At 39.6% G+C, this 25,668-nt stretch overlaps 1 protein-coding gene across 7 annotated transcripts in view; it reads right to left on the bottom strand.

The window, feature by feature from the left end:
- Positions 1 to 25,668, bottom strand: part of MEIS2 (Meis homeobox 2) — a 202,642-nt gene that overhangs the window by 173,706 nt on the left and 3,268 nt on the right. For all 7 annotated transcript variants that reach the window (XM_078053397.1, XM_078053395.1, XM_078053401.1 and 4 more), the window contains exons 3-7: positions 25,512 to 25,653; positions 24,749 to 24,799; positions 23,720 to 23,770; positions 22,774 to 22,923; positions 12,956 to 13,070 (exon numbers count right to left, since the gene is read on the bottom strand). In XM_078053397.1, coding sequence (XP_077909523.1) covers positions 12,956 to 13,070; positions 22,774 to 22,923; positions 23,720 to 23,770; positions 24,749 to 24,799; positions 25,512 to 25,653 — 509 coding nt within the window. The remainder of the gene's footprint in view (positions 1 to 12,955; positions 13,071 to 22,773; positions 22,924 to 23,719; positions 23,771 to 24,748; positions 24,800 to 25,511; positions 25,654 to 25,668) is intronic.

Here is a 25,668-nt window from a genome sequence, read left to right as displayed (position 1 = left end):
AAGGCGATTATGTCACTACTCCCATTAAAAAACCTTCACTAGGTCCCTATCACATACCAGATCAAGCACAAACCCCCCAGCTGACTATTCAATGTCCTTCACAATATGGACCCAATCCTCCTTTCGAAAAATAATAATAATAACAATTATTGAAGGCCTATGTTATCATAGCCCAATGGGGTGGGGGGAGATGAACTGAAGGGGAACATGTCTAAAACAATGGCAACTGTCCTCAACAATCTTCCAAACAGGATAATCAATAAGTCATGCAACCAATGACTAGTGCACAGAGAAAACCTGATTGTCAGAAGAGAGACTCAAAAACTGTGCAATGGGACTTCACAAGAAAGAAATGACTCCCAGCTAGATGAGTCTGCGGCTGGTAGAGGGCGTAGGGCAAGCAGCTGCTCTTCCAGCTTCATATCCACCACTTCTACTTCCTGGATATGAAGGCAGGATTTCATTTTTAGGGTCTTCGCCATGATGGCAAAAGCACAGGGTCTGTGCTCAGCTTCTATTTAATTATTTAATTATTTATTCCAGGAGGAAAAAAGAAGCTACTTTAAAAGCAACTTCTAAATAAAAAATAGGTATAATGTTTTATTAACTACGAACCAAGCATAAAATTACTGTCATTCTACATAAATCATTATCATTTCGTCTGTAGCCCCCAAAATCTGTTAGAGATTATTTATTATTCCCATTTCACAGATATAAAGTGGAGGATTAGAGACTCCCCCATGACGGGTGGCAGATCTGAGGATTTAAAGGCAGGCAGGCAATGCCAGGGGCCACATCTTTAACCACGATGCTTATACTGCCTATAAACACGTTGTGACCCCCAAAGAATCATTATTCACCCGACATGCATCACAAATTTCTACTTCAACAACTTTACATGTGCAAATGGAATTACTTTCCTCCTCTTCTCCACTGGCTGATAGATGTCCATACTTTGAAACTCAGGGCAGGGAAAAAGAAGACTATTTAGACTGGCTCCACCAGCCCAGAAGAGGCTGGCCCATTATTTTGGACTCTGTCCCTTTCTTTCTGTCCATCCTACCTGTCATCTCTCCATCTGTCCTCTCCCCTCCGTCTCCTACAGCCACTGCCTTAACTCAGCCCTCATCTGTCTTCTGGACTAGGAACCCTGATTCTATATTTAGTCCTGTTTCCTTCAAACGTAGTCTCTCTCATCATTCTAAAAGAGGTTTTTCAGAAACGTCAATCTCTCCAGCCATTCCTTTTTTGCGTAAGTTACTTTAATGGGTTCCCCACTTCCCAGAGCAAGGTTACCCTGGTGCATGGATTAAATATTCAGATTCCCAGGACCTCCGGTGGAGATCCTAAATTCTGTACCGGTGGAGGTCTGCCTGGGAACGTGTATCTACATGCCCCTTAGGAGCTACTTATCACCAGGAAAGTTTGGTAAACAGTGCTCCACCGGATTAAGTATAAGCTTCTTAGCGTGGTAAACAAGGATCTTCACTTACCGCCCCTACCGGCCTCTCCAGCCCCCTTTTTTCCCCATGCATTCTCTCACGCAAAAAGCAATGCCGGTCTGCCGAGGCTCCAAACGCACCCTGTTGCTTCACACTTCCGGGACTCCGCAGTGGCTGCCCCAGCTGTTCCCCATAACCTCCCTATCTTGCTCACTTGAAACACCTGCTGAAGGCCATCAGAACCTTTCAAAACCTCCCCACTTCTGTGAAGCCTTCTGCAGGTACTTCCAACAGAATTAATTACTCGCTCTTCTGGAACGCCTTACAACTTGTATGTTACACGCACTATTAGTAGCAGGTACATTTATCTGTTTACATTTCTGAGTTACTAATGAGCATAAAGAGAAGAGGGGCCACATCTTACTTGCTTTGTATCTCCAGCAGCTAGGACAGTGCTTGGCACTAATTGTAGGGTCAATAAATGTTGAAGGAAGAGAATATTCCTGGGGGTGCCACCATTAGTCAGTTACCAACCTCGACTTTTTTTTTTTTTAAAGATTTTATCCATTTATTTGACACAGAGAAAGAGCACAAATATGGGGGAGCAGCAGAGGGAGAGGGAGAAGCAGGCCTCCCCCCCCGCCCCCCGCTGAGCAGGGAGCCCGATGGGGGACTCGATCTCAGGACCCTGGGATCATGACCCGAGCAGAAGGCAGACGCTTAAACGACTGCGCCGCCCAGGCGCCCCACCAACCTCGACTTTTAAAAGGCCAATGTTTCACTGAGTCCTCACAACCACCCTATGAGTTCGTTATTATTCCCATTTTACAAGTGAAGAAACCAACATGGAGATAGATGGCTGCTTCGAAGCGGCAGGGCAGAGATGAACGTTCAGAGCTACCTGCTTCCAGAGCTGACATTCTCTCTACACCACGCACTCCTCCAGGCCAACAAGACTTCCTCCATTGGCTATCTGCCTTGCATAAGAGTTATTTTTATACTTGACAGGGTGCCTCCTGCCTCCTAGGAGATGGTCAATTATTGAAGGCAAGGATCCTTAAAATTTTCATATTTTTATTCCCAGGGTGTCTTGCTCAACGAAGAGCTTTGTACAGTGAATTTAAGCGGCATACATTTAGAAGAGGTCTTGCGAGAGTAAGAGCTTCCTGCCTCCAGACAGGTGTGTGTACCTACACCGTAGACCGAGTGCCCAACCCTCTGTCATAAAAGGATACCAGCCAGGTAAATGCAATAGGCTTTCAATAATCTCTGACTTATCAAGTTTTGTTCATCATTCACATTTAGTACATAGAAATTTTGGAGGTTTTATTTTAGCGGATGGCATTTATTACAAATGTGAGTTGGAAGAAGAAATATGAAATTTTACACTCCTAGTCTACTTTTGTAAATCTTCAATCCTAAGAAAAAAATGAATGTTTGGTTCTGAGGCAACAGTAACATCTCTAACTGGTAGCGAGGGTTAGGGAATCAGTGTTTTGCTTCAGCAAATATTCTGACTAAAGGGTAGTCAGCTACATCTTGTATAAATTATCAGTCTAAAAATCATTAGAATCCAGCAAAATACACTTAACTTTAAAATTCTCCTGAAAATTATTTAGACTTTTTGGAATGATTTGGAATACATTTCAGGAGAGGGTATGGTATCAGCCACTGTACTGATTATCATGTATTATCTACTTGTGAAGTAGAGAAATTCCAACTGAGTGGTTCTAATTGATTAGATAATGGAGAAGTTGCTCTGTGTTTACAAAATACACCTCATTCTTAGCTAACTGAACAGTCATCTGATATTAATATACCACACCTTAGGTGTCCTACTCCCAAACTGTAACATTCTCCCATCCTCAGAAAATAAATTCTAAAGCCTAGTTATTTTCTCAATGAACCGAGAAGAAAAAAAGCTCTCCTGTTAAAAAAAAAAAAAAGCAAGAAACAAAAAATATTATCTCACTACGTATTACTAGCCTATAAAATCAAGGAAATAAAAATACTCACATTACACCCCAATTACAAACAAACAAACAAAACTTTGCAGCCTCTCTCTCTCTGTTTAAAGATAAAATGTACAAATAAGAAGTAAGATCCATGAATGTAAACATTAGATTCCTGGAGCTTGAAGTGAGCATCGCATAATGTATAGAATTGTCCATTCACTGCGTCCTACACCTGAAACTAATGTAACATTGTATGCCAACTACCCTTCAATAAGAAAATAAAATCAAAGATCATCTCATTCAGTCCTATTTTACAGATAAGCAAAAGTCCAAAAACAGTAAGGGACTCATCCAAGGCCACAGAGCTAATGAGTGTTAGCATAAGATGGGGACAGCGGGGGTAAAGGAACTCACAATCACTGTTTCCAGCCAATGTTATATGCTTAACACATGGACTCTCACTTAATATAATCTTGAGGCGAAGTAGTTTTTCCCCCACTTTGCAGATGGAGAAACTGAATCTAGCAGATACTGAGTAAAACCGGGACTTGAGCCCATGTCTCTCTGCCTCTGAACTCTGCCCTTTTCAGTATAACCCTGACCTTAGAGCACAGGCCTCTTAACCCACAGTCCAAGATTCTAGACAGAAACTCAAGCAGACGAAAAAGCGCTCACTACCAGGTTTTCCTTGCATCCTCCAAAATAATTATACTTGCTCAAAAGCAAACTACGAAAAAACTGGGTGACATATGTAGAAAATCAACAAAAGCATGTGGGGCCTAAAACTCAAGAATTACTTCCAGACTCTTTACCTGTGTATGAAGACCAATGACTTCCCCCAAGGTCAGTCTCATCCTAAACAAGGAGTACAAGCAAAATGGACCCTGAGTTAATCATGGGAAACTATTCACCACATTAAGCAATTTCCCTTATTAGATTTGCCATTACATTAAAAGACCTATCTATACACTTACTTTTGTAAAGATAAATAATATAATGAAAGGAAATGCCATCTCCAAATTCTGACTATATGTGCATAATTTAAGACATTAAGAACAAATAAGACAAATCCTATTTTAGGTATTATATTAAAATACTACTTAGAATAAGAATCTATAATTTAAGAATGTACCTACAACCAAAAGATTTCTAAGTTTGAGTTGAGGGTCCATTGACTTACCTAAGGCATTTTTGTATACAACAAAATTTCAGTAAAAGAAAACAATTTTTATTATCACTTAAGGAAGCAATAGGGTTTGATCAAATGTATCAATATATTCAAAATAGCTCATTTATGTTCAGGTACACACCATAGAGTCAATAAGAACAAGGATTTGATTAATGTGTCCACCTTAAAAAAAAGAAAAAAAAACACAAAATCTGTGGATTTGTTTATTGATTCAAAAGTGGGCCTACTATTGCTAGACAGCTGAATAAATGATAATCCCTACAATGGAAAAGCAGAGAGAGAAAACCAGGAACCAAATAATTATAACATAAACTGTGAAAGATGCTACGATGGAATTAGAAAGTGCTAGTGGGGTGCAGAGAAGGGGACATTGGCCCATACCTGGGCAAATCAGGAAGGCTTCATGGAGAAGTTGATATTAGAATTGGATTTTCATCGGTAAGAATTCCCTAGGCAGAAGAGAGGCAGGGACGCACTTTCTCTGTTTCCCCTCCGTTATTTCCCTTTTCAAGACCTGGCTTTTTGGCTAGCTGAGGGACCTTACTGCTGGATACAGAAGGGATACTAAAATGGCTTCCTTTCATTTTAATGAGGAACTAGACTTTAGTGAAATCTCATAGTTGTTTTCTTGCTGCTCATTAGAAAGGGCGTGAATAGTTCAAAACTACTGAGGGATAAATTTGGTAGATGAAAATGGTTTCTATTATTGTCTGCTGTGACATCAAAATATTTCTAAAGGCCAAAATAAAAACAAATGTCAACATAGGAGGATGAATTCTCCCACTAATCACACCTCCCCCTCTTTCACCCCCCTCCCAAAACAAGATGAATTTCAAGAAACTCTCCAAGGGTAGAAATATAAGAAAGAAAGAGGAAGGGCGAAAAATAACATGGCATCATTACAGACTATTCTTCTAAAGCAAAGTAAAGACAATGAGGGGAAAAATAGAACACGTGTATTACAATGTATAGCACCATACGGCTGTGTTTGATGCTCTGGAGGGCTTCAACAAGTACTGTTCAGCCAAAAATCAATTGAAAAATCAGCATGATAACAGAGCATGAGTTGCCCTATAATAGCCTTAAGACCCCCAAGGCTATACAAGTCCCTTTCATCTGCCACACTGAACTGACTCAAGGGGAACCTCACTTCCCCTCCCCGAGTACTACGCCTAGCTGTATTTCTAACCTACTCTTTTACCCTCCCTGAGAAAGGGGAGCTGACAAGGGCCAATGATGATTTAAAGTGGCTTTTAAGATTTTTTTTTTCCTTTCTGCCTTATTCTTTATCTTTTCTTGATATTTGCACTCCAATTCGGCCGATAGTATTAGTCACGGGACTATTTCCACAATATGAAATGGTCAGGAATAATCTCTGAATAACCTCATAATAATACTGTTTTTTAAATGCCTTAACTAACAGACATTAAACTGCCCCTTAATAAAAATCAGAGTTCAGGCTTATGCAAATGTGGCATGTAAGCAATTCACAGCATTGTTATAAATATACATATACAGTTCATTCCAAGATTTCATCTCAATATTTCTTCAATCACTTCCTCACAATGTCTGGTTTGTTCAATTTATATTTCTACTTGGCATTTGGTGCAAACCCCCAAAGATAAGATACATCTGTCCCTTAGTCACAAATCTTGGCATTTTTACCTTAACTCAATCGTGAAATGATTGGTTGAATATTACCTTGCTTATTAACAGGATTTCCTCGTAATAAAACATTTTATTTCCAAACTTTTGAATGTGACATGAGATGTACCAACTCAGTGGTTGACATACCACGGCTTAAGGAGGACATATAAACACCCTGATAGGTGTGAGGGAAGGAAAAGCTAATTGGAAGTCAGCTTCCCTGTGATTATCAGCTTGTTTATGGGGAGGGAGGACTCCTCTGAATGGCACTGTAAATTCATCCCTGATTATGGCGTTCAAACCAGAGTTCATTTCCACAAGCTCCCCGAAAACCCCCCACCCAATCCATTTTGTTTAGTTACAAAGGGCTGTGCACTGTTTTCAGAGAATGACAGTTTTTCCTGCTTTGATTTTCTCCAGTTTCAAGAAAAATTAATCAGTTGCGCAAGCCAGTTGTCAGATTTCACTTCCCTCATGGCAGAAAGCACACATATTCATTGTCTGCTATAAGAATAAATTTTAGTAATTTTTTCCCCATGTCAATATGAATATTAGACTGACCCAATTAATATGAAATTCTTCTTTGCTGCTGGAACAGACAGTGCTGCAGAAAGAGCCATTTGCACAACCTGTTCATGATTATGGGCCATAAGGACACAAAGATGGCACACACATTTGTGGACCATCTGAATTCTTATACGGAGAGGGGAGGGGGAGGGGGGAGCGGCATGACGTTAGCGTGACTGTCGTGGGTCATGTTTTTTAATCCGTAGTATTGGACATGTAACACAGCAACAAGAGCTGATCATTTTGTTTAATCACCTTCTGGATCTTTGCCAGATGGTCTCTATTGAGAGCGCTGCAAACAGAGAGAGATGAACTGCATCTAACACGCCACCAGAGCTTTCCCGTAAATGTCTGAGAACTGATTCCAACAAGAATTTAGTCTCAGAGCAGAAAGGGATACATTTAAAAACTATGTGCATTAACTATACTTTTCCCCATAGAATCCTCACTTGGCATGAATAATTTACCCACTCTTATGCTAATGGGATCATGAAAGTATCCCTGTGTCTTTAGTGCAGCTATTCTCAGCTTTCAGTAATTACCCCACCCAGTGAAAATAACATGGCTTCTGCATTGAACGGCAGACTAGTACCTGACAATTAGAAAGATCATGGCTGACAGTGGAAGGGTCCAGAACTGGACAGAGAAACCCTTGTGGCCCACGGAGGAGTAACGCTGGCCATGGGGGAGGCGAGCAAAGGGGAAAGGGTGAGAAGAAATATTTTCCATTGTCGAGCTCTGCATTCTCTGACTTATTACCAAGATTTTACTTAAATAAAAATATGTTCCCCTTTACATCACTACGTGTAAAAGACGTTCATGACAAGTTCTGAAGAAAAAAAATAAATAATATCCAAGTAGAAGAACTAGAAGAGTTATCTTTACAGCACATCTGCATTAAGTATCTATTTTATCAGAATTGTTTAAAATCTAAATAGTGGAAAATCCTCTGCATTTTGCTTTTTGGAGGGAAAAAGTATTACCAAAAATTAAAAAAAAAAAAAAAGAAGAAGAAGAAGAAGAAAGAAAGAAAGAGAAAGAAAAACTCATTTTCGACCTCTGTCCACATAACTCCATGTTAGGTAGTTCACTGTGTAAAAATTATCAGGCTAAAACATCTGGGAAAGAAAGCTATGAAACAGCAGGGAACGTGGCTGGTTTATTGTTTATCTTTTGTTTATGAGGCAGTATTCAAGTTTAATTACTACTCTAAATTAAACTCTAACTGGCATCAGGAGACATCCCTTTACATGACTAAGTTAAAAAAAATCTAGAAATCCCAACTCTGGGTTTTTCAAGTAAGTTGATACATATAGGAAGAAATTACTCAAAATTAACAGCAATTATAGAAAGCCTTTTAAGCATTTACAGGCACTATTACATGCTCCTAGAGCATTTATTTATTAGAAGAGTTTAATTTTATTTCTAATGGTTACTATTCTAAAAAGTCCCAAGAAAATCAACAGAAATTATTTGGATGTTTGCTGATTGCTAAAGGATGGTATTCTTTTGACTTTATGGGGGGGGGCGGAGCGGCAAGGAAAAAAATGCAACATAAATATTCTATATACAACAGCTTCTTCTGTGGGAATGTACAATTATCAATTATATTCTCAGAGAATTTTTTTTGATACAATTAGGAAGACAGGAAGGAAAAGAAATGGCATTTACTTATCATAACAGTGAGTGACCAGTTTTGGATGAACTTAGCTCTAGGAAAAATAAAAGTTAAAAGCAACTAGCAAAAGATTATGCCAGATGGCATCTGTCATATTGTATTTAGGGTTATTTTAAAGAAATTGCCGCCACTATGAAAACATTCCATTGACGGAGTTTTCCTAGACTGAATAAGAAATCCCAGTAGAACATATTCAGGATCCAACGTAGGTAGGGTGGAGGTTTTTCTCCCTCCTTTAAATGTATAATTGGAATATTCTGGTGGGGGAGAAATCTATTTCATACCGATAGCATGCATTATAAACGCAGAAGTATAATACTATTTTAGATGCTTGCTGACCTATAAACACACTCAATATAAAGGGGTATTTTTAGATTTCAACACCATGACTGGTAAAGAACTGTATAATACATAAATAAATATCTAGCTATAAAATAATAGTCTTATTGCCTGGATCATAGTTGGGGACATCAATGGAAGGGTTTGGTAGGTGGCAGAGTTGAGGGGAATTATGCTGGCTTGTGCAGCCTTGTGTCCTGAAAGATTAGAGACATATAGATGCTAGTATGCTAATGTATTTAGGTTAAACTGGGTCTGGCAACAGTATGGTTAACGTGTGTGTGGTGTGCAGTGTGAGCTCAGCAGTTACTGGGCCAACTGTCTCGGTATTTCTGGGAATCCTGCCTATTCACAGTGCAGGGATTGTTCAATTGCTGCAAAATGTACAAAATGAATTTTACAAAAATGAATTGTAAGGAAGGCCCCATTACAACGATTTTACAGCAAAGATGTCAACATCAATTTTTCTTTCATGCATAGCTAATGATTAAAACAGCATATTCCATTTGCCTAAGACAATTTATTTCATATTGGCACATCAAAATATTGAAATACAAAGTTATCTTTACTCTACCCTTTTTATTCATTGCTGCTGAACCCATACCATTGTTCAAACCAGGAAAAATAAAACAAACTTGGCACGAAATACTTAAAACAAAGGCTCATCAATATTCTCCAATTTGTCAACATCTCAATTACAGCACTGGAAAAAATGTAAATTTCATGTGCTCTAAACACTGAGGGGTCTATTCTCTTGCCAATTCACATGCGTAACTCCCATCAGCGTTAATGGGAGTTACACAAACCCATCAATAATAATAATACTTTGTACATATATTGTGCCTTTCATCTAAGGCTCTCAAAGTGCTCTGTGAACAAGGGGGCTGCTTCCTAGTCTTTACTCTGGCAAAATACACAATGAAATACAAAGCAGCTTTTGACTCAGCAGGTACAGAATTAGGGACCCCAAGCCTTATTATCAAGCCCCATTTTACTGATGGGAAGCCAGACACAAAGAGGGCCAGTTACTGCCCCAGAGTCCCCAGTCTGTACCCTTATTCTATCCCTGAAAAACCAGATTTCTTTCTTCATTCTAATGTGACTAACAAGACAAACTCCCTCCCTTTGGCTGCTTTTAGCAAAAGAAATCAGAGTGAATGAAAATCTGGTTCATATTTATATAGTTTACTGCTAGGCATGTGCTGTTTGAAAGATATAGTAAAGTCAGGTTTTACATTTTACCAAGTTTGTTTCTTACAATATTTCTAAAATTTGATTTTTTTCCCTCTATTTGGTTTGTTGTACAAACACTAGAGAGGAAAAGATGACCTTTCACCTGTGTAACTGTAGCTCTTTCACTATCAAGTCATAAAATGAGGTATTTTTAGGTTCCAAAGTAAAGATGTGTATGAACCATTTTAGTAAAGATATTCACAAAAAATATAAAGCAACATAAATGCATGTATTGTTTTATAGCATATGGCTATTAAAGTTTAATTTAAAATGTGTATGAAAACATTGTATTTAGTACAATTCATCCCTATTTTTTCTGTTTATCATAATTTGTTTTGAAACTGAGTCGTTTTACAGTTTTCCATATGCCTGTTGTGCTAATAAATTCTGAATACACAAGAAAACTCTTTTTTAAACTACGAACTTGGTTTCCAGTGAAACATTATAATATATTTAATACTAGGAACATAAATTTCCCTCCTAGGTTTCCCATTATACAGCAACCCTAAGATTTAACCTAGGATAAGCATATGTGATTTCAGTCAATATCTCTGTTGACTTTGCCCTGAAGCAGATAATTAATCTTTCCCACAGAAAGCTACTCTGGACAATTCAGTGGGCCAAATTTCAAAATACCTTAAATACACGTTTAAAAGACTAACATAGGCCTGAGTATGACAAAATGCATCAAGCCCGGCCTTCAAATTTAGTCTGCTGTAACAAACAGAATACCCTCCAACATGTGTTTGGGGACCACTGATGTGGTAAGCCAGGTAGGAAATTCTCCACGCCAAAACTTATTCCTTATTTTATAGGAATCATAAGTTGTTTTTGTCCCTCACACTTTCATACAGTAAAATGACTGACTTCCTAGTGCTCGTACACATAAGCCGCCATGTCCATTCTTTAATCCCACGGAGATATGATAAAAGGGACAAAATCCTGCAGGGATCAAATCCTTCAACATGGGATAAGTGGGTGCAGCTACCCACAACATAGAGGTTTGTGGGCCTCGCTTTTACCCAGTATATCCATCTCAGAACTTTTCTCTTTTTCTGACCAAAAACAACAACAAAACAAAACTAACCGAAATGATAAAACTCCATGCCTTGCCTGTTGCCGCAACAATTCCCAGCTCCAAACCCCAGGGTCTTCTCGCTCCCCCTCCCCTTCTCTCGGGTCCTTTCCTGCTATCTCCCTTGCCATAACTCAACCAACCCAACAGAACCAGGCAGTTTTAAATTTCAGTTGGGACCTTCGTGACCTGTTAATGAATCTACAGAGAGGAGAAAAACTCACAGTGTTGAGTTATGCCTGGTGTTGCTAGCTGACTTGGAGTCAGAAATGCTTGAAGCGTTAACGTAATTGCAAGAATGTGAAAAATGAAGCGCTGGGCTCCTGAGCAAAGTGAAAGGTCAAAGCGAGCCTCACACACAACAAGTCTTTGGAAGATAGCCTCATTAGACCATTAAGTCTGCTTCTCTTTTCCCCCCTCTTTTGTCCAATGGTTAGGGTGTTTTGTTTTTATTAATAGATACATTTCACCCTTTGTGTTATAGCAGTTAGGGGTGGTAGGGAAGGTGGACTCATTCAAAGCTTCCCAGATTTAACCACCCTGAGAAGTCCATCGCCGTGACACGGAACCACAATTAAGCCATTGCACTGCAGATCCACAGGATTCATGTACACGCCATCTCCAAAATGCCTTCCAGTTTGGTTTTTCTTACGTACAATCTAACTGGTCTAATAAAGACAGCAGATAAGCCTAAATAGATCCAACTGACAAGTTCTTCCACAATTTACCATCCGATAGTTTTCATTTCTGTATCAGTCGCAAATAACCCAGATTCTAATTTGGACCTATTCACAGTGAATGGCATCTTAGAAGACAAGTTTCTTCCTATACTCTTCTAGAATACTAGTAATCCAAAATCTGTGGCCAGAAACTTGGAGAAGTCAAGGCACTCACCCTACATCAACCACCTTCTTTTAAATGGCATGTATGACTACAGCTCAGGCTGTTAAACTGTCCTCCACTTGGAAGACTGTCTAATGCTTAAATATTGTGGCCATAAACACAGTCATAATAGAGATGAAATAGACCTAGGAGATCAGACACCATCTAATGTAAAATATTAAAAAGTTAAATCTATACACTTTCCTGGCCTATATTCAATAATGCATCTTCCCTTAAATTATCATTTTAGCTATAGAAGAGTCATCCCTACCAATGTATAATTGCTCTCTGTGCAATAGGTGAGTTTTAAATCGTAAAATTTATTCTAAATTACGCTAGGCTTCCTGTCATCAGCCATTGACGTCCCCCTTGCCCTCTGATTATTCTAATTTTTAGGATTCGTGACAAAAGTCACCATGTTAGCTGACTGGAAATGGGGACAAATAACCTAAGAACTTCAAAATCCATCTTCCCAAGATAAAATTCCATATAAAATTCACACAGTACTTCTAGAGTTCATAAGAACAGATTTTGGCATTTTACGTGCTTTCGAGGCATCACTGCTTGATTACAGAGAACTCCTACAGTTGATATTACAAACAAAATATCCTGCTTATAGAATAATTCAAACTAGTGCAATAATAGCAGCAAAGTAAGCCTGTCATTCTATTTACTCACACACAGAAGTAAAGTGTAGATAACCAAATTTGTAAAAGAATTGGCAGAACTAATCAATTGTTATTGTAATGTCTACTTAAAGATTAGACATCTCACTCTGACTTTTTTTTTTTTTTTTAAAGTAATGTAAGTTGAGAGGAAATACTAACGTAGCAGCTCTCTAACCTGCCACTCTCCTGTTTACAGGGAGGGAGATGTACCGATATCATAAAATACTGAAGTTATTTTAGTTATGTCTACTTTGTACAAGGAGAATGCTTGACCTTTTACCTTGTTCACTGCTGTTGTCTCCACTCTGTGAAGCATGGCCCCCACTGGAGGGCCCCGGGGTGCCTGCTGAGTGGGTGGAGGTTGCATCATCGTGATCTCGCCAGGATGCAGGATTCTGATGTCAGGATGCCAAGAGATTTTTCCACAGTTACCATTTCAGCCATAAATGAAGAAACAAGAGGAAAGGTGCAGAGGGAGACAAAAAATGTATACATATTAGTATTTGTGGAACTAGGCATATAAAGATGCCATACTACGGTATGTTGTCTTTTCAGCGATTGGTACCAAAAGTAAGAAAAGATGCTCCAGAATCTTGATGAGGTGATGGTTAGTTACATCAGTGTCTACATGTGTTTAAACTAATTGAAACAGACACTTAAAAGGGGTGCATTGCATTATACACAAATTATACCTCAATAAAGTTAATTTCTAAAGTTAGGGAAAAAAGCTTTTTACAAATCTAGAAGTCATTTCTACTCTTGCCGTCTTAATTGGGGCATACTCTTCCAAGCCAATACTCTTGGATACTAATTACAGAACATCTATAAAACTCAATGACTCCCTTAAAAAAAAAAAAAAAAGAAAAGAAAAAAAAAGAAAAAACCACAGATCCAGGAAAGTACGGGGCAGCCCTTTGCGTCTTTCAGGTGCATTGACCTAGTCCAACCTGAATGAACTCTGAAAATTACCAACTGATTATACAACCAACAGACGGAGTGATATCAATGAACAAAATGAAGCAACTATGAACAGTCAGCCATCTGGTAAACTGGACGGGACTTCCACAGGAGCTCCACGGAAGCTCTCAATTCACAGGGCGGTGCTTTTTTCCTGGAAGTATGACTTGTTTCAGAGGACATGCGAGGCAAACTGAGAAATTATAGCTCATGCTATGCTGAGTGTATTCTTCTCCTGTTCCTCCTCCCCTTTCCTGATCATTCCCAATCCCCTGCTGTTGCTTAAAGGAAAACAGGAATTCTAATGTACAGGAAGGACTTTATCAGCACCACATGAAGGCAGGCAAGAGATGGAATTTCCTCTGGCAGAAACGGGGAGTAGGAACCGCACATGAAACAGACCAGCCTTAAGGCCAGAACTGTACACTTGTCACCTGCATGTGATGACTTCAACTAGAGCCCAAAGATCTCCTGGCAAGCAAATTCTTATGGGGAGTGGGGCAGGGAGATTCTTTGGGGGCAAAATGAAATAACAATATCAATCTCTCAAAGTACACGATTTCTTCTCACAAGAATTGGTAAATAAGGATTCAGACATGCCTATGGGCAACATGCAAACATCTTGACCATCTGAAAGCAATCTTGCCACGTTGTCATTATATATAGTTTATCCAGAAAAAAAAAAGTCTTTCATTTTCTTCTACATCAACTCTATTGTATATATAGTATATAAAATTTTATCAAAATAAAATCAAGAAACCATGGTGAGACAAAATAAGGGACTATTCTTATTTGTAACAACAACAACAACCAAAAACAACCTTTTTTTCCCCCCTCTACAGGGTCTGCTACAAACTGACTACAAATTAATATCTAGCATTTTTGAGAGATGACGAAATGTCCCAAGGCTCTATAGATCAGTAATATCTATATCAAATACTGCTATTGGCACTGCCATCAGGCTAGCAACTGATTCAAAGCGAAAACCCGAAGCAGAAATCTTGTGACTCTAAATAGAGCACAGGTTTAGATCTCTAAAGGTTATGTTTTAGAAAGGAGATTAGGGAACAGAGTCGAATAAAATGAAAATCAAGGTTCTGGGCTGCCCCTATTAAGACAAAGTCATGCCTGTGATTTCTCTTTTTATCTAAGTTAGAAACCACTCCAAGAGTTTCAAGCTAAAGGCAAACAGAATACAGGGGCTCTTCAAGCTTTGCAGCCTCTTCGCGTCAGCTGTTTGCCGGATGGTAATCAGATAAAGAGCTAGAAGAATTACGTGAAAGAAAGAAAGGAAAGAAAGAAAGGAAAGAAAGAAAGAAAGAAAGAAAGAAAGAAAGAAAGAAAGAAAGAAAGAAAGAAAGAAAGAAAGAAAGAAAGAAAGAAAGAAAGAAGAAAGAAAGAAAAGAAGGAAGGATGGATAGCATGGCATGAGTTTAGTCCTACAATAACACTGGCTAGAGCCTTCTTTCAGAAAATGAAATAACTGAACCACATTCACCTAGGCTAAACTTTTCAGTGTATACAGCAAGTGATGTTAATTTTATGCACTGCAGGCTTTTTATTAAGCAGGCTGCTATAAAAGCTCCTTACCCCTCATGAAAATTACAATAATTAACTACTAACATCTCAACTATGTTTTAAGGTAAATGTCATCCAACAACTATTATATCATCATTCAAATGAAGCAAGTCTTTCTATTTGGGCACTAGAGTGACTTGAAGCAACTGCTCAAAAGGACTTCCTGCAACTGAAAATACTGGTTTGTCCCTCTCAGTCAAACCTGTACTGAGTTTTTAAAGACAGACCTCATTAATTTACAATTTAGTGTACCTCTTTCAGTGGTTTTCTGGAGGGGGGGAGGTTCTAAAGTAAAGGGGTGAAAAATAAGCCACATAAGCAAATATTACTTTAAAAGCAACTGATTCCTCTAAGTGAGGTGGATCTTTGGTTTTCAGCCCAGTCCTAAAATTTGCTCCTGTTCACTATTTAACATACCATTCCCCTGTCTCTTCTCTCTTCTCCTCCACATCCTCAAAAATGCTGTCCCCAACAAGTGTCATAAGATGTTTATTTCCACAGAGTGTCTCAAGTATTATGACCTTGTTTGAGAGATTGACACAAACTAAGGAGTAACCATGGCATTCATCTAACTTGAAAGTAGGAAAAACAGATGGATCTCTCTGGGGCTTTGAGGAGTTACCCCAAAGTTGTTCCTATCCAGCTAGACCATGGTGACTCGATCATATACAAAGACAAATGCTGATAATCTGGTCAATAAAAAATTGCTACCTTCCTGGTCATAAAAAATTACAACCTACATGTGTAGATAAAATATAATCCCTTACCCATAACACTGGGTTTTTTTTCTTAGACTGAAATATTTGTTTGTATCACAACCTCTTTCTTCTTCTTCTTTTTTTTTCCCCCTCCCTAAATAGTTTCCAAGTTTACATCCTTCAAGAATAACTGCCTGGCTTTCTGCCAAATTATATGCAGAAGTTTAGTGTATCTTGAAACCAAAGTGGCGTATGAAAGCATGTGCAACACATGATGTATGTAGAAAATAAAGAGAAATGCTCTCCGAGTGCATGTGTGTGGGTGAGCACTCAGGTAGATGCACTGCACTCTATATGTCCTGTTCTTCAACCCAAGTATCCTGAAGACACCCGAGGGCAAGGAGTGAACATGTTTCTATTCCCAGTGGCTTTAATAATTGGGAGTCAAATATGGTACTCTTCTTGCTCTTACGTAATTGCGTTAAAGAGCAGTGTTAGCAGGAGAAAAGCAGTGAATACTGAGTGGAACACAATAGAAGGAGATGGAAAATAGATACAAGAAGCTAGGTCTCCAGGGGCAGTATTTTCTATTTGCTGGGCTACAGACTCACAGCTGATAATGCAAGTTGTAATTAATATAAAAGCATGAGACAAGATGGGGAGAGCTTGTAGTGGTGAGGCCACAGGAGATCATTCTGCTGCTCTCCTCTGTTTCTCATTTACACACAGCTTTCCCTAGAAAACACAATTCTGCCAGTGTTTTCTCCCTTGAAATTTAAAAAAAAAATGATTTAGCACCATCACTGAATTTTGCTAAATCTAGGAAAGAGCACAGATAGGAAAGGAGTCTCTGGGCATAGGAAGCAAAACATATGCAAGCCTCTTTTGTTGAGGTTGAAGATATGGTGGAAATTGTAACATTTTACACCCCTATGGCATTTCTGTGGGCACCTGCCCATAGGAAAATAGTAAGTCCTGGTGAACTGGTGGTATTGCCCTGTTTAAATGATTCCACAAAGCTCATGGTTCTTCCATTGCAAAAAGACAATGGAGGAAAATGTAGGCGCATTTCTAAATAAAAGCAAAACTGAGTGGAGAAGTAAAATGTACTAGGCTTCAAGGAGGAAAGAAAAAGCCATACTACACAAGTTCTATCTAAAACTCATCATAGACCCCAAGTGAAAAGATGATTCAATTGATGTGGTATAGGAGAGAGAGCACTAGATGTGAATTAAGATACTAGGGTGCCACCTCTAACAGATCATGTGGCCTTAAGCACATGAAGTGATGCACTTCATTTCCCTGGGACTTGCTTCCTCTAGCTCTTTAAAATTAAGAACTTAGGCAAGATAATCCCTAAGGTCACTTCTACTTCTTATTTCTATTATTAAAAAAATACTTTAAAATAAGCATTTGATTTTCTAGAACCTACACAACTAACATGTGATATATAACATCAAGCCAAAAATTTTATACGAACTTGAACAATACAGTAGACTAATTCAGAAAATGTGCTTGTAGGTAGAAAGCAACAGTAAACATATATAAAGATATTTTAACCAGCAAATGAAGCATGCAAAACTAATCTGACTCGATATGTTTAAATAACAAAGGCAAGATATGCTTGCATTAGTACACATAATTAATAGGTAACATATTTCCTATGACTTTATGATGTTTTAGTTCCTAATTAACATTGTGCAGAAATTATTTTTTAAAATAAGATGAAGACTTCTATCATGAGGTATTCAAGCCTACAAAAGTTAAAAATGTTAATTGTATGGTTTGAAAAAATGTTGGAATTTCAACTTCATTATTCTAAAGTTGACATAAGAACTCAGGAGAACCACGCATGCTTTCAGAACATGGACTCACTCTTTAAAAATGTAAATAGAGCTGGGGTCTTTCCCTCATCTCCCTGCTTCCACCCTCTATTGAGCTTTGGGAATTAATATGTGAGTAACTCTCAAAGAAGTGGCAAGTACTCTTTGCAAATTCCAAAAATGAATTCCAAAAATTAAAAAGAAAAATGAATTCCTCTATTTAACTTTTAGAAAAAATAGAAATTTCTTGTTTTGTTGGTATACCATCACACTATAAAATGTCTCCTATAACTCTGAATTGTGTTGGGATATCCCATAAAACATTCAGTCTGAAAAAAAAGAGGAATCAATTTTTAAAGTATCAAAATTTTAATCTGATAGTGAGTGTCAGTGGTTGTCAAGTGTTTGTTTAATTTCATCTCATCACAGTTACACTGAAAACATACTTCAACGGCACAACTGAAGTGATTTAAATAATATAATTATTTTGAATGGGAAATTGACAGAGGAGCTATCAACCTTCAGAAGCTACACAACAGTAACAACAGAAAACCCATGGCCCCCGCCATATTGAGTTGGTGGAAAGAACTCAGAGGTAGAACTTTCCCGGAATGGGTCCCTGGACACGTTGGATAACACACCACAAAGTCTAATCCTATCCTAGAACTTAAGAAACTATCTGATAAAATAAATCATTTGTATTATTAATATTATTATCAAATCCCATTATTTCCCCCTTGATATCCTATAGACCAATCACTTAAACCTATCCCTTTCCTTGCTGCCTAATCCCTGCTGACTTTCCAGGTACTAATAGATTTTACCTCTAGACACTTGCCTGTATTCTGTCAGGGACAAGGTTCTTAACCCATTTTTAGAAGCTATACACAGATAAATAAACTTGACATATTCAGAGATGCAAAAGAAAACAACAGCATGTCTTCAGGTAATTACACAACATAGCAACATAGAAATTCTTTTTTTCTTTTATTAATCATATTATCAGAGCTAGTCAATTGTAAGGCACCTGTCATTAGCTATTAACAGATAAAGTTGTATTTTCTTCCCTTACTTCATCCAAAAAATTAATAAATAAGACGAGTTCCTTATGAACATTAATTAGAAATAATAACTGTATGCACTTCAGGCAAATAGAGCTTGGCGCAAAGAATGTATTTCAAACAGATATATTTCATTTATCTAATGTTGATCTAAAGATATGTGATCTCTTTAAATGTAAATGTAAAGATATATTTTATTTGTCTGTACTAGATCTAAAATTATGTAAAGCAGAAAATGTGGATATCACCTATTATTTAGAAATACTATAGACTAGGAAAAGCATGAATATTCCACAAGAGTTTTCAAGTTGAAAGTTTTTTTTTGAAGAATTGGTTTCTTGACATGTTTATTTTAAACATAATAAATTTGAATGTCTGGGAAACTTAACACGAATTGCATCTGGAAAATAGAGTTCTATTTCCTTTCACCATCTTATTTTCTTCTTCCCAATATTCCAAAGAATACTGTAATAGTTGTTTCCCACCTATAACAATTACTCTCATATTTAATAACACAAAATAAACTATGTTATAATACAAAAATGTAAGCATTCATTATGAATTTACTAAAAACAACAAAATAGGAGCCAGTGTTGCAAATTTTATTTTCTATTTAATTCCAAACTTCCTTCTATTATCATGCCCATCATGTAAATGTCGATAATAAATGAACGAGTTCAGTATCTTTAATGAATGTACCATACGAAAGGTTAGGACATCCTGGTTGTCTTTTTATCAATGTTACATCAGATTATTTACATAAAATTACACAATGTGAAATCAGCATGACAACAGCCTGATTTACTGTGTAATAGTATATAAAACTCATTCTTAAAAGCCTGCCCAAAATACTTGCTTTCAAGATATTTGTAGCAATTACTTTCCTTCAGTTTTATTTTCAAATTTTTCCTATAATAGAAGTCTATTTTGGCACCTAATATTTTGTTCCTGACGCTTTTCTCTCTGCTTTCCACTATACAAAATTACGCACTTATTCTTTCTTTTCTCTTTCACTATCTCTCTCTCCTTGCCGGATCCTTCCTTAAACACACACACACACACACACAGTGCAGCTTGATACCACTTAATAAGTATAGAGGTGTCTGTGTTTTGGGGGTGTCAAACAGCTGTCACAAACTGTCACCTCCACAAGAGAAACCTTGGCACACAACAAATTAAACTACACTTCTTTTTTAGCTGTCATTATTCATAGCCAATAAGTTGAAATGCTCTCGGCATTTCATGTGCAAATAAAACCATGAGGAAGCGCAGTAGATCAGAATAGTGGGCCAACAGATAAAACAGAGAAAACAACACGCTGTCTCAGTCCTTCTGAAGTGGCTCATCATCACCCCTGCACCAGCGTGCACCAAATGAGATCCAGCCTGGGGCAATGTATTAAATATGCATATCAAAGCAAATGAAAAAATAAACCTGGAGATTCAAATTGGACACATTTACATGCTGAAAATGTCCCACTCATACCACTTTTCAGGTAGTAGTTCCGGGGTATTTTACCCTTTTTTGGTGGGGGGGGAGGGTGAAGGGAGGGTGTACTTGCAGAAGAGGCAGACACATAAGAGAATTCATTTTGTAGGGGGATGCTTGGAAATGAATATAACCAATGTACCTCTGGTACAAAAATATCAAAATGGTGAAAACTCTACAAGGTTTTCTCTCCCCTCCCGCATAAAATTCAAGTCTGCAGCAAATCTCGCCATTCCCCACTCGGTGTGCCTGGTGGAACAAATTAGTGCTTCCTTTCAAAACAAATAGCAGGGGGCTAAAGTAAAAATGTTATAGTTCAGATCTCTAGGAAATAAAAGGCTTTAAATTATGATGCCCAATGAGGTGGCAAGCCCTCATGGGTTCAAAATAAATCAGTTGTCATCTTTACTTGATTGGGGGCCTGAAGAGGAGCAACAAATGTTACAGTTGACTCTTTTATCCAAAGCTGATGATTGTTAAATTATTAAAGCGCTATCCTCTTAGGTACCACTTCCTTTTTAAGTGTAATTTAAATATTACAATAGTTTCATAAATTGGCACCGTCTATCAGCCAATACTCTAAACAGCCGAGTTTATCTTCTCTCTTCTATGTAAACATCGGCATGTTCTAGTTACGTACATCCACTTGAAAAACAGTTGCCAAGAAACTATTCTAGAAAACCAAGTAGTCGAGACCCCTGGAAATGTCATGAGAAACGTTTTTTGGCTGCAGATAACTGTGAACCTCTCATCCTACAAACCATGTAACTAGATTCCTTCTCATTCCCCCAACATTGCAGGCTGCATTTGAATTGAGAAACAGGAAGCAATGAAAATAAACAAATAAATTACAACAACAACAAATATTTCTAAGGGAGTGTCATGCCTTGTGGACAACAACCACACATCATATAGCCACATATCAGCAAGTAAACTTTCCATAGCTGCTTGCTGCAACCTTTTGATTTCAGTTAATACACTCAAATAGAAAAGAGCCCCTTAAAGTTCCCCCCATCATGATGGAAAAAGCCAAGAGTAAAGATAGCCATACGAGCTTTCAATGCCATAGTAGTTATTCCGTCTCAGAACTAGACAACCAAGACTGAGGTTTTCTTTCCTTTTTTTTTTTTTTTTTTTAACTTTTGTTCTTAGGCTGGCTTTCCATACAGTACAAAGGCTCATAATTAAAATGTACGACTGCATATTTTCAAAACTTTATTTTGGAGGGTGGGGGGAGATAAAGACCCTCACAGAAGGTTTATTCTCAAGGCATCTCAACCCATTCCTCTTAACACCCAGGAATGGAGGGGAGAGCTTGTGGTAATGATAAAAACTGCCTTCAAGCCTCGAAACCTGTTTAACTCCACAAAGTGTTAAGTTAATATTTCAGCCAGCAAGTTATTAGACTATAGCCTATATCACTTAGGTTGTAAGCTCAATTGAATATAATCTATAGACACCCTGTCCCCCGCCCCCGGCTTGAGTTCCTATAAATAAACTGCTGTTCACACCCACTCTTTAACCTCCCCACTCTTGTCTTTCCTACCAGCTGCAATCTTTCTTTGCTTCTTTTTCAAATTTTCAGTCTCACTACATATGCTTTTTTTTTTCTTTCTTTCTTTCTTCCTTCCTTTTTTTTTTTTTTTTTAAGGATCAGACTCCCTAAATCGGTTCCAAAATAGGATTAAAAACAGAGAATAGAAAGAAATCTCCCATCCTGGCCTGACATACACAGTCACTCCTTACTATACTCTGTCTTCATTCACCAACTGTTTAAGTGTTAAAATTCAACCACGAACCTATGGTTACTCAATCGCAATTCCCTTCAGCTTTCTGTAATACATTGTTAATAACTGTTTCATCAAAGTTACTGTCTTTTATTATGAAGATGCTTCAGGCACTTGGCAATAAGTCCATATACTGACAATAAGTTTCTATAGAGCAAGAGCTCAGAGAATTGTAATGTGTTCACTCCTTCTTTTATTTCTAATGCAGTGCAAGATTGCCAATAATTTTCAGGATTGTCATCTCTGTGAGAGACTGGGAAACCGGCCCTCCCTCCCTGGTTCCTCTTGTCCTTCAGTTCTCTCTCTCCCCCACCCTGTCCAGCTAGCTGACTTGCCCCTCTGTCCAGGCTGCACTGATTACACAGAGCTGAGAAAGCAGAAAAGGCAGCAGTCACCATATCAAACAGACAATTTGCTAACACTCAAGCCACCAAATCCAGGAAACTTTACACATTAAGAGCACAAATCACTCTATCAACTCCCTGGTTTCTTTGGTTCTCCACATAAATAAGGAGAGGGGCCAGGAAAGGGCAAACGAAGATGAAGGGTATGGCAGAGGTAGTGACAAAGAGAGAAAAGACCCCCAAAGAGACCAGATCATTTAAAAAGAAAACTAAGTTTAAGCTTAGCTAAATGTTACAACAAGTTTTTTTTTAATGCTTTACCCAGTGGTCTCAAAAGAATGCCAAAGGGCTCTCAGACTTACATGGTCAGCGAGATTTGTAGAGGAGCCTGAAAGTTCTTCGTGATCTGACTTGGAGCTGCCGTCTCTTTCATCAATGACAAGGTCGATGGGCATTTTCCCCTTCAAACAGCTAATGTACCGATGGCAGAAGTTATCACACAGTTCGTGGACCTAAAAGGAGGGTCATGGTGGAGGGTTCAGCTCATATTGTTGTTGTTATTGTTTTGTTTCATTTTTAAAGGGGAAAAAGTCAGGTTGCAAGGTTACATTTGGAAAGAGCAACAGTGCAATGTCTTCCAAACTAACTCTAATTAATGGGTGTAATACTTGAAGGCAAGGAAACAATAGAGCAATTGTTGCAGCAGATATTATTCTCCAGAGACTTCCCTGAGCAACAAGTTACAATAAAGAGAAAAGAAACAGGACTGGAAATAACTGGGCTCAGACTGGGAGTCCAAGGGGGAAAATCCGATTTGATAACATCAAAATGTTAGAACGCTGGAACTGGGAATAGCATTGGCATTTGCGATTCAATAAGCTAAGAGTTTTGCATGTTTCCAGGGGACAGTAATTGAGCTGCAGAGCAATGTAAAGACACCCCAGTGAGGATGATTCCCTCTGCTTGCACCTAACACTCGCTCTGGTCTGAGGGTGAGCTAAGTTAATAGAGACGCAAGCAGGCTGAATGTCCAGTAACACAAATGGTTTGCTGCATTTCAAAATAATCCTGAATGCCTGGGGAAAAAGGCGGGAGGGGGTGGGGTAGGGGAGCGGGCAGGGCTGTCCTAATTCACCCATCCTCTGAGCCCCTGGGTTGAGCAGCAATTCGAAGGAAGGACATGGTAACAAGTTCCTCAAAACCTCCAGGTGCTCAATCCCTCAGACTGGAGTTTTGTTAAAGACATCCCAACTCAACTAAGAAAGGAAAGTGGCTAAATCAAAATGGGGAGTGTCATTTCCTGCTTACCTTTTCTAACTCCAAAAGATGAAACCTTAGTACTTGTATTGCTTGTATCATCTGAAAGAAAAGTTTAGAGTGTGGAGGTAAGGCTCTGTGACTCAGAAGTCCTGAGTTGGGGGGGGGGGGGGTTGGTGGTGAGGGAATTGAGCTGGGGAGAAGAAGCCGGCAAGTGGCCAGGCAAAACCCACACATCAAGAAATCGTCAGAAAAACCAAGTGATTACTGATCATCTCTGCCTCATTGGCCACGGGGTAGGAATCTGACTCAACCTGAGCCGAAGCATCTAATATCTTTGCCCCCTGTGTTCACTGAGCTATTTGTAAGGACTGCTTTCCTAGGGCCAGGCCTTCTTTCTCCGCCTGAGTCTTTAACCGTCCCCTCTCTCGACCTCAGGCCAAATTAAAAAAAAAAAAAAAAAAAATCCGCTTCTTCGGAGAGAGAAAGCTTTTTAGAACAGCACACCCTGCGAAATCCGTCCTTACTGAAGAAGGAAATACTCAAGATGAATGGTGAAGCAAGGCCTTTGAAAGCGGATTTAAGTACTTTTAATATTGAAATTGTGCAAATTAGCAAAAGAATTGCACCTAAAAGTGGCCTGCGCCCGCCTGCCCCATACCTCCCTCCCCCCATCTCCCCGCCCGCCCTCCGCTGCTGCTGCGCCCGCGGTTACTTCCTTCGGGTGAGCTGCCGGGGGCTCGGCTGCCTACCCTGGCAAACAGAGGAAATAACTCACTTCTCGCAGCCTCGCTCCCGGGGCCGAGACCTGGGACTCATCCCCTGCTCACACTCTGGGCGCTGTGTCCTCGCCTGCTGCTCCCCGGCCTCCGCTTTCCCTGACGTCCATCCCACCCCTCACCTCCCATCGCCCTTGCGGGGGCTCTAAGCTGTTCCCTCTTCCTCCCTGTCGCTCTTGAGCTTCAAAAGAGGGCTCTGCTCCAACTCCCCGGAGCTCCAGGGGGAAAGTGGGTGCTTCTAGGCAAGGTGGGGCGGGGGGGGGGAGCAGGCTGGGGAAAGGTAAGAAACGGTGAGCCTTACCAAATTGTCCAGCTCTGGATTTGAGGAAAAAAGTGGCTTTTCAGCGCGAACCTGTAAGAAGCAGGGAAAGTCAACATGAATGACCGCCCCAACTTAAAAGAAGAAAAACGCTGTCACGGACTAAACCGTCTGAGTGGGTACGGTGGAAGGGCAGTGGCGGAGAAGAGGAGAGGGGCTTTGGTAAAATACACGAAACAAACTAATGCCTTAAATTAGTGGGTTCGGTTGAAAAAGTACTGGGGCCTTCTACTCCTCGCCCCATTAAGGGGCACCTGGAACTGCTAAGCTGTTGCTGGGAACTCAGGGCCGTTCTCTGGGCCTGAGTACCCCCTCATCCAGCCGTCTAAGGGGCTGTGGCTCTCAGCCTCCCTCACCTTAGCGCCCCGCGCGGACCGCCCCATGAGGCGCCCAGCTTCCTTCCCTCCCAGGCACTCTCGGGTCCCTCACAGCCCCTATCCCCAATACTTGTTCAAGTAGCTGCAGGCGGGGGAAAAGGCCAAGCCCCAGATTAGGAGCAGGTCAACTTTAATTCGAGGGTCGAGCCCCTGTATTCCTGGCTGGGGGGAAAAACAAACACCCATATTTATCTCCGCTTCCAATTCGCCTCCAGGCTCAGGGATGGGGAGGAGGCGAAGAGCACGGACTGGGCCAGAGGAACAGATCGGGTGTCCCGGCCTTTTCCTCCTCTTTCATGTAAAGCTCGGAGGAAAGGGGAGGAGGAGTGAGGGTCTGCAGGAGGGTGAGTGGGTCAAGAAGGTTGGACCTGCTTGGCGAAGACCGCGATGTCCTCATTGAAGGAGTCGGAGGAGCAGACGTCTCCGCCGGCCACTCCGGGTTCCCGGGGAGTGCAGGTCGCCAGCTCGCACTTCTCAAAGACCAGAGCTAACAGAGGAAACAACGGGTGCCTAACGGGCAGCGCC

Source organism: Halichoerus grypus, chromosome 8 (genome assembly GCF_964656455.1).
Source record: "Halichoerus grypus chromosome 8, mHalGry1.hap1.1, whole genome shotgun sequence".
Taxonomy (NCBI): domain Eukaryota; kingdom Metazoa; phylum Chordata; class Mammalia; order Carnivora; family Phocidae; genus Halichoerus; species Halichoerus grypus.
This window is presented reverse-complemented; position numbering and strand designations above follow the sequence as displayed.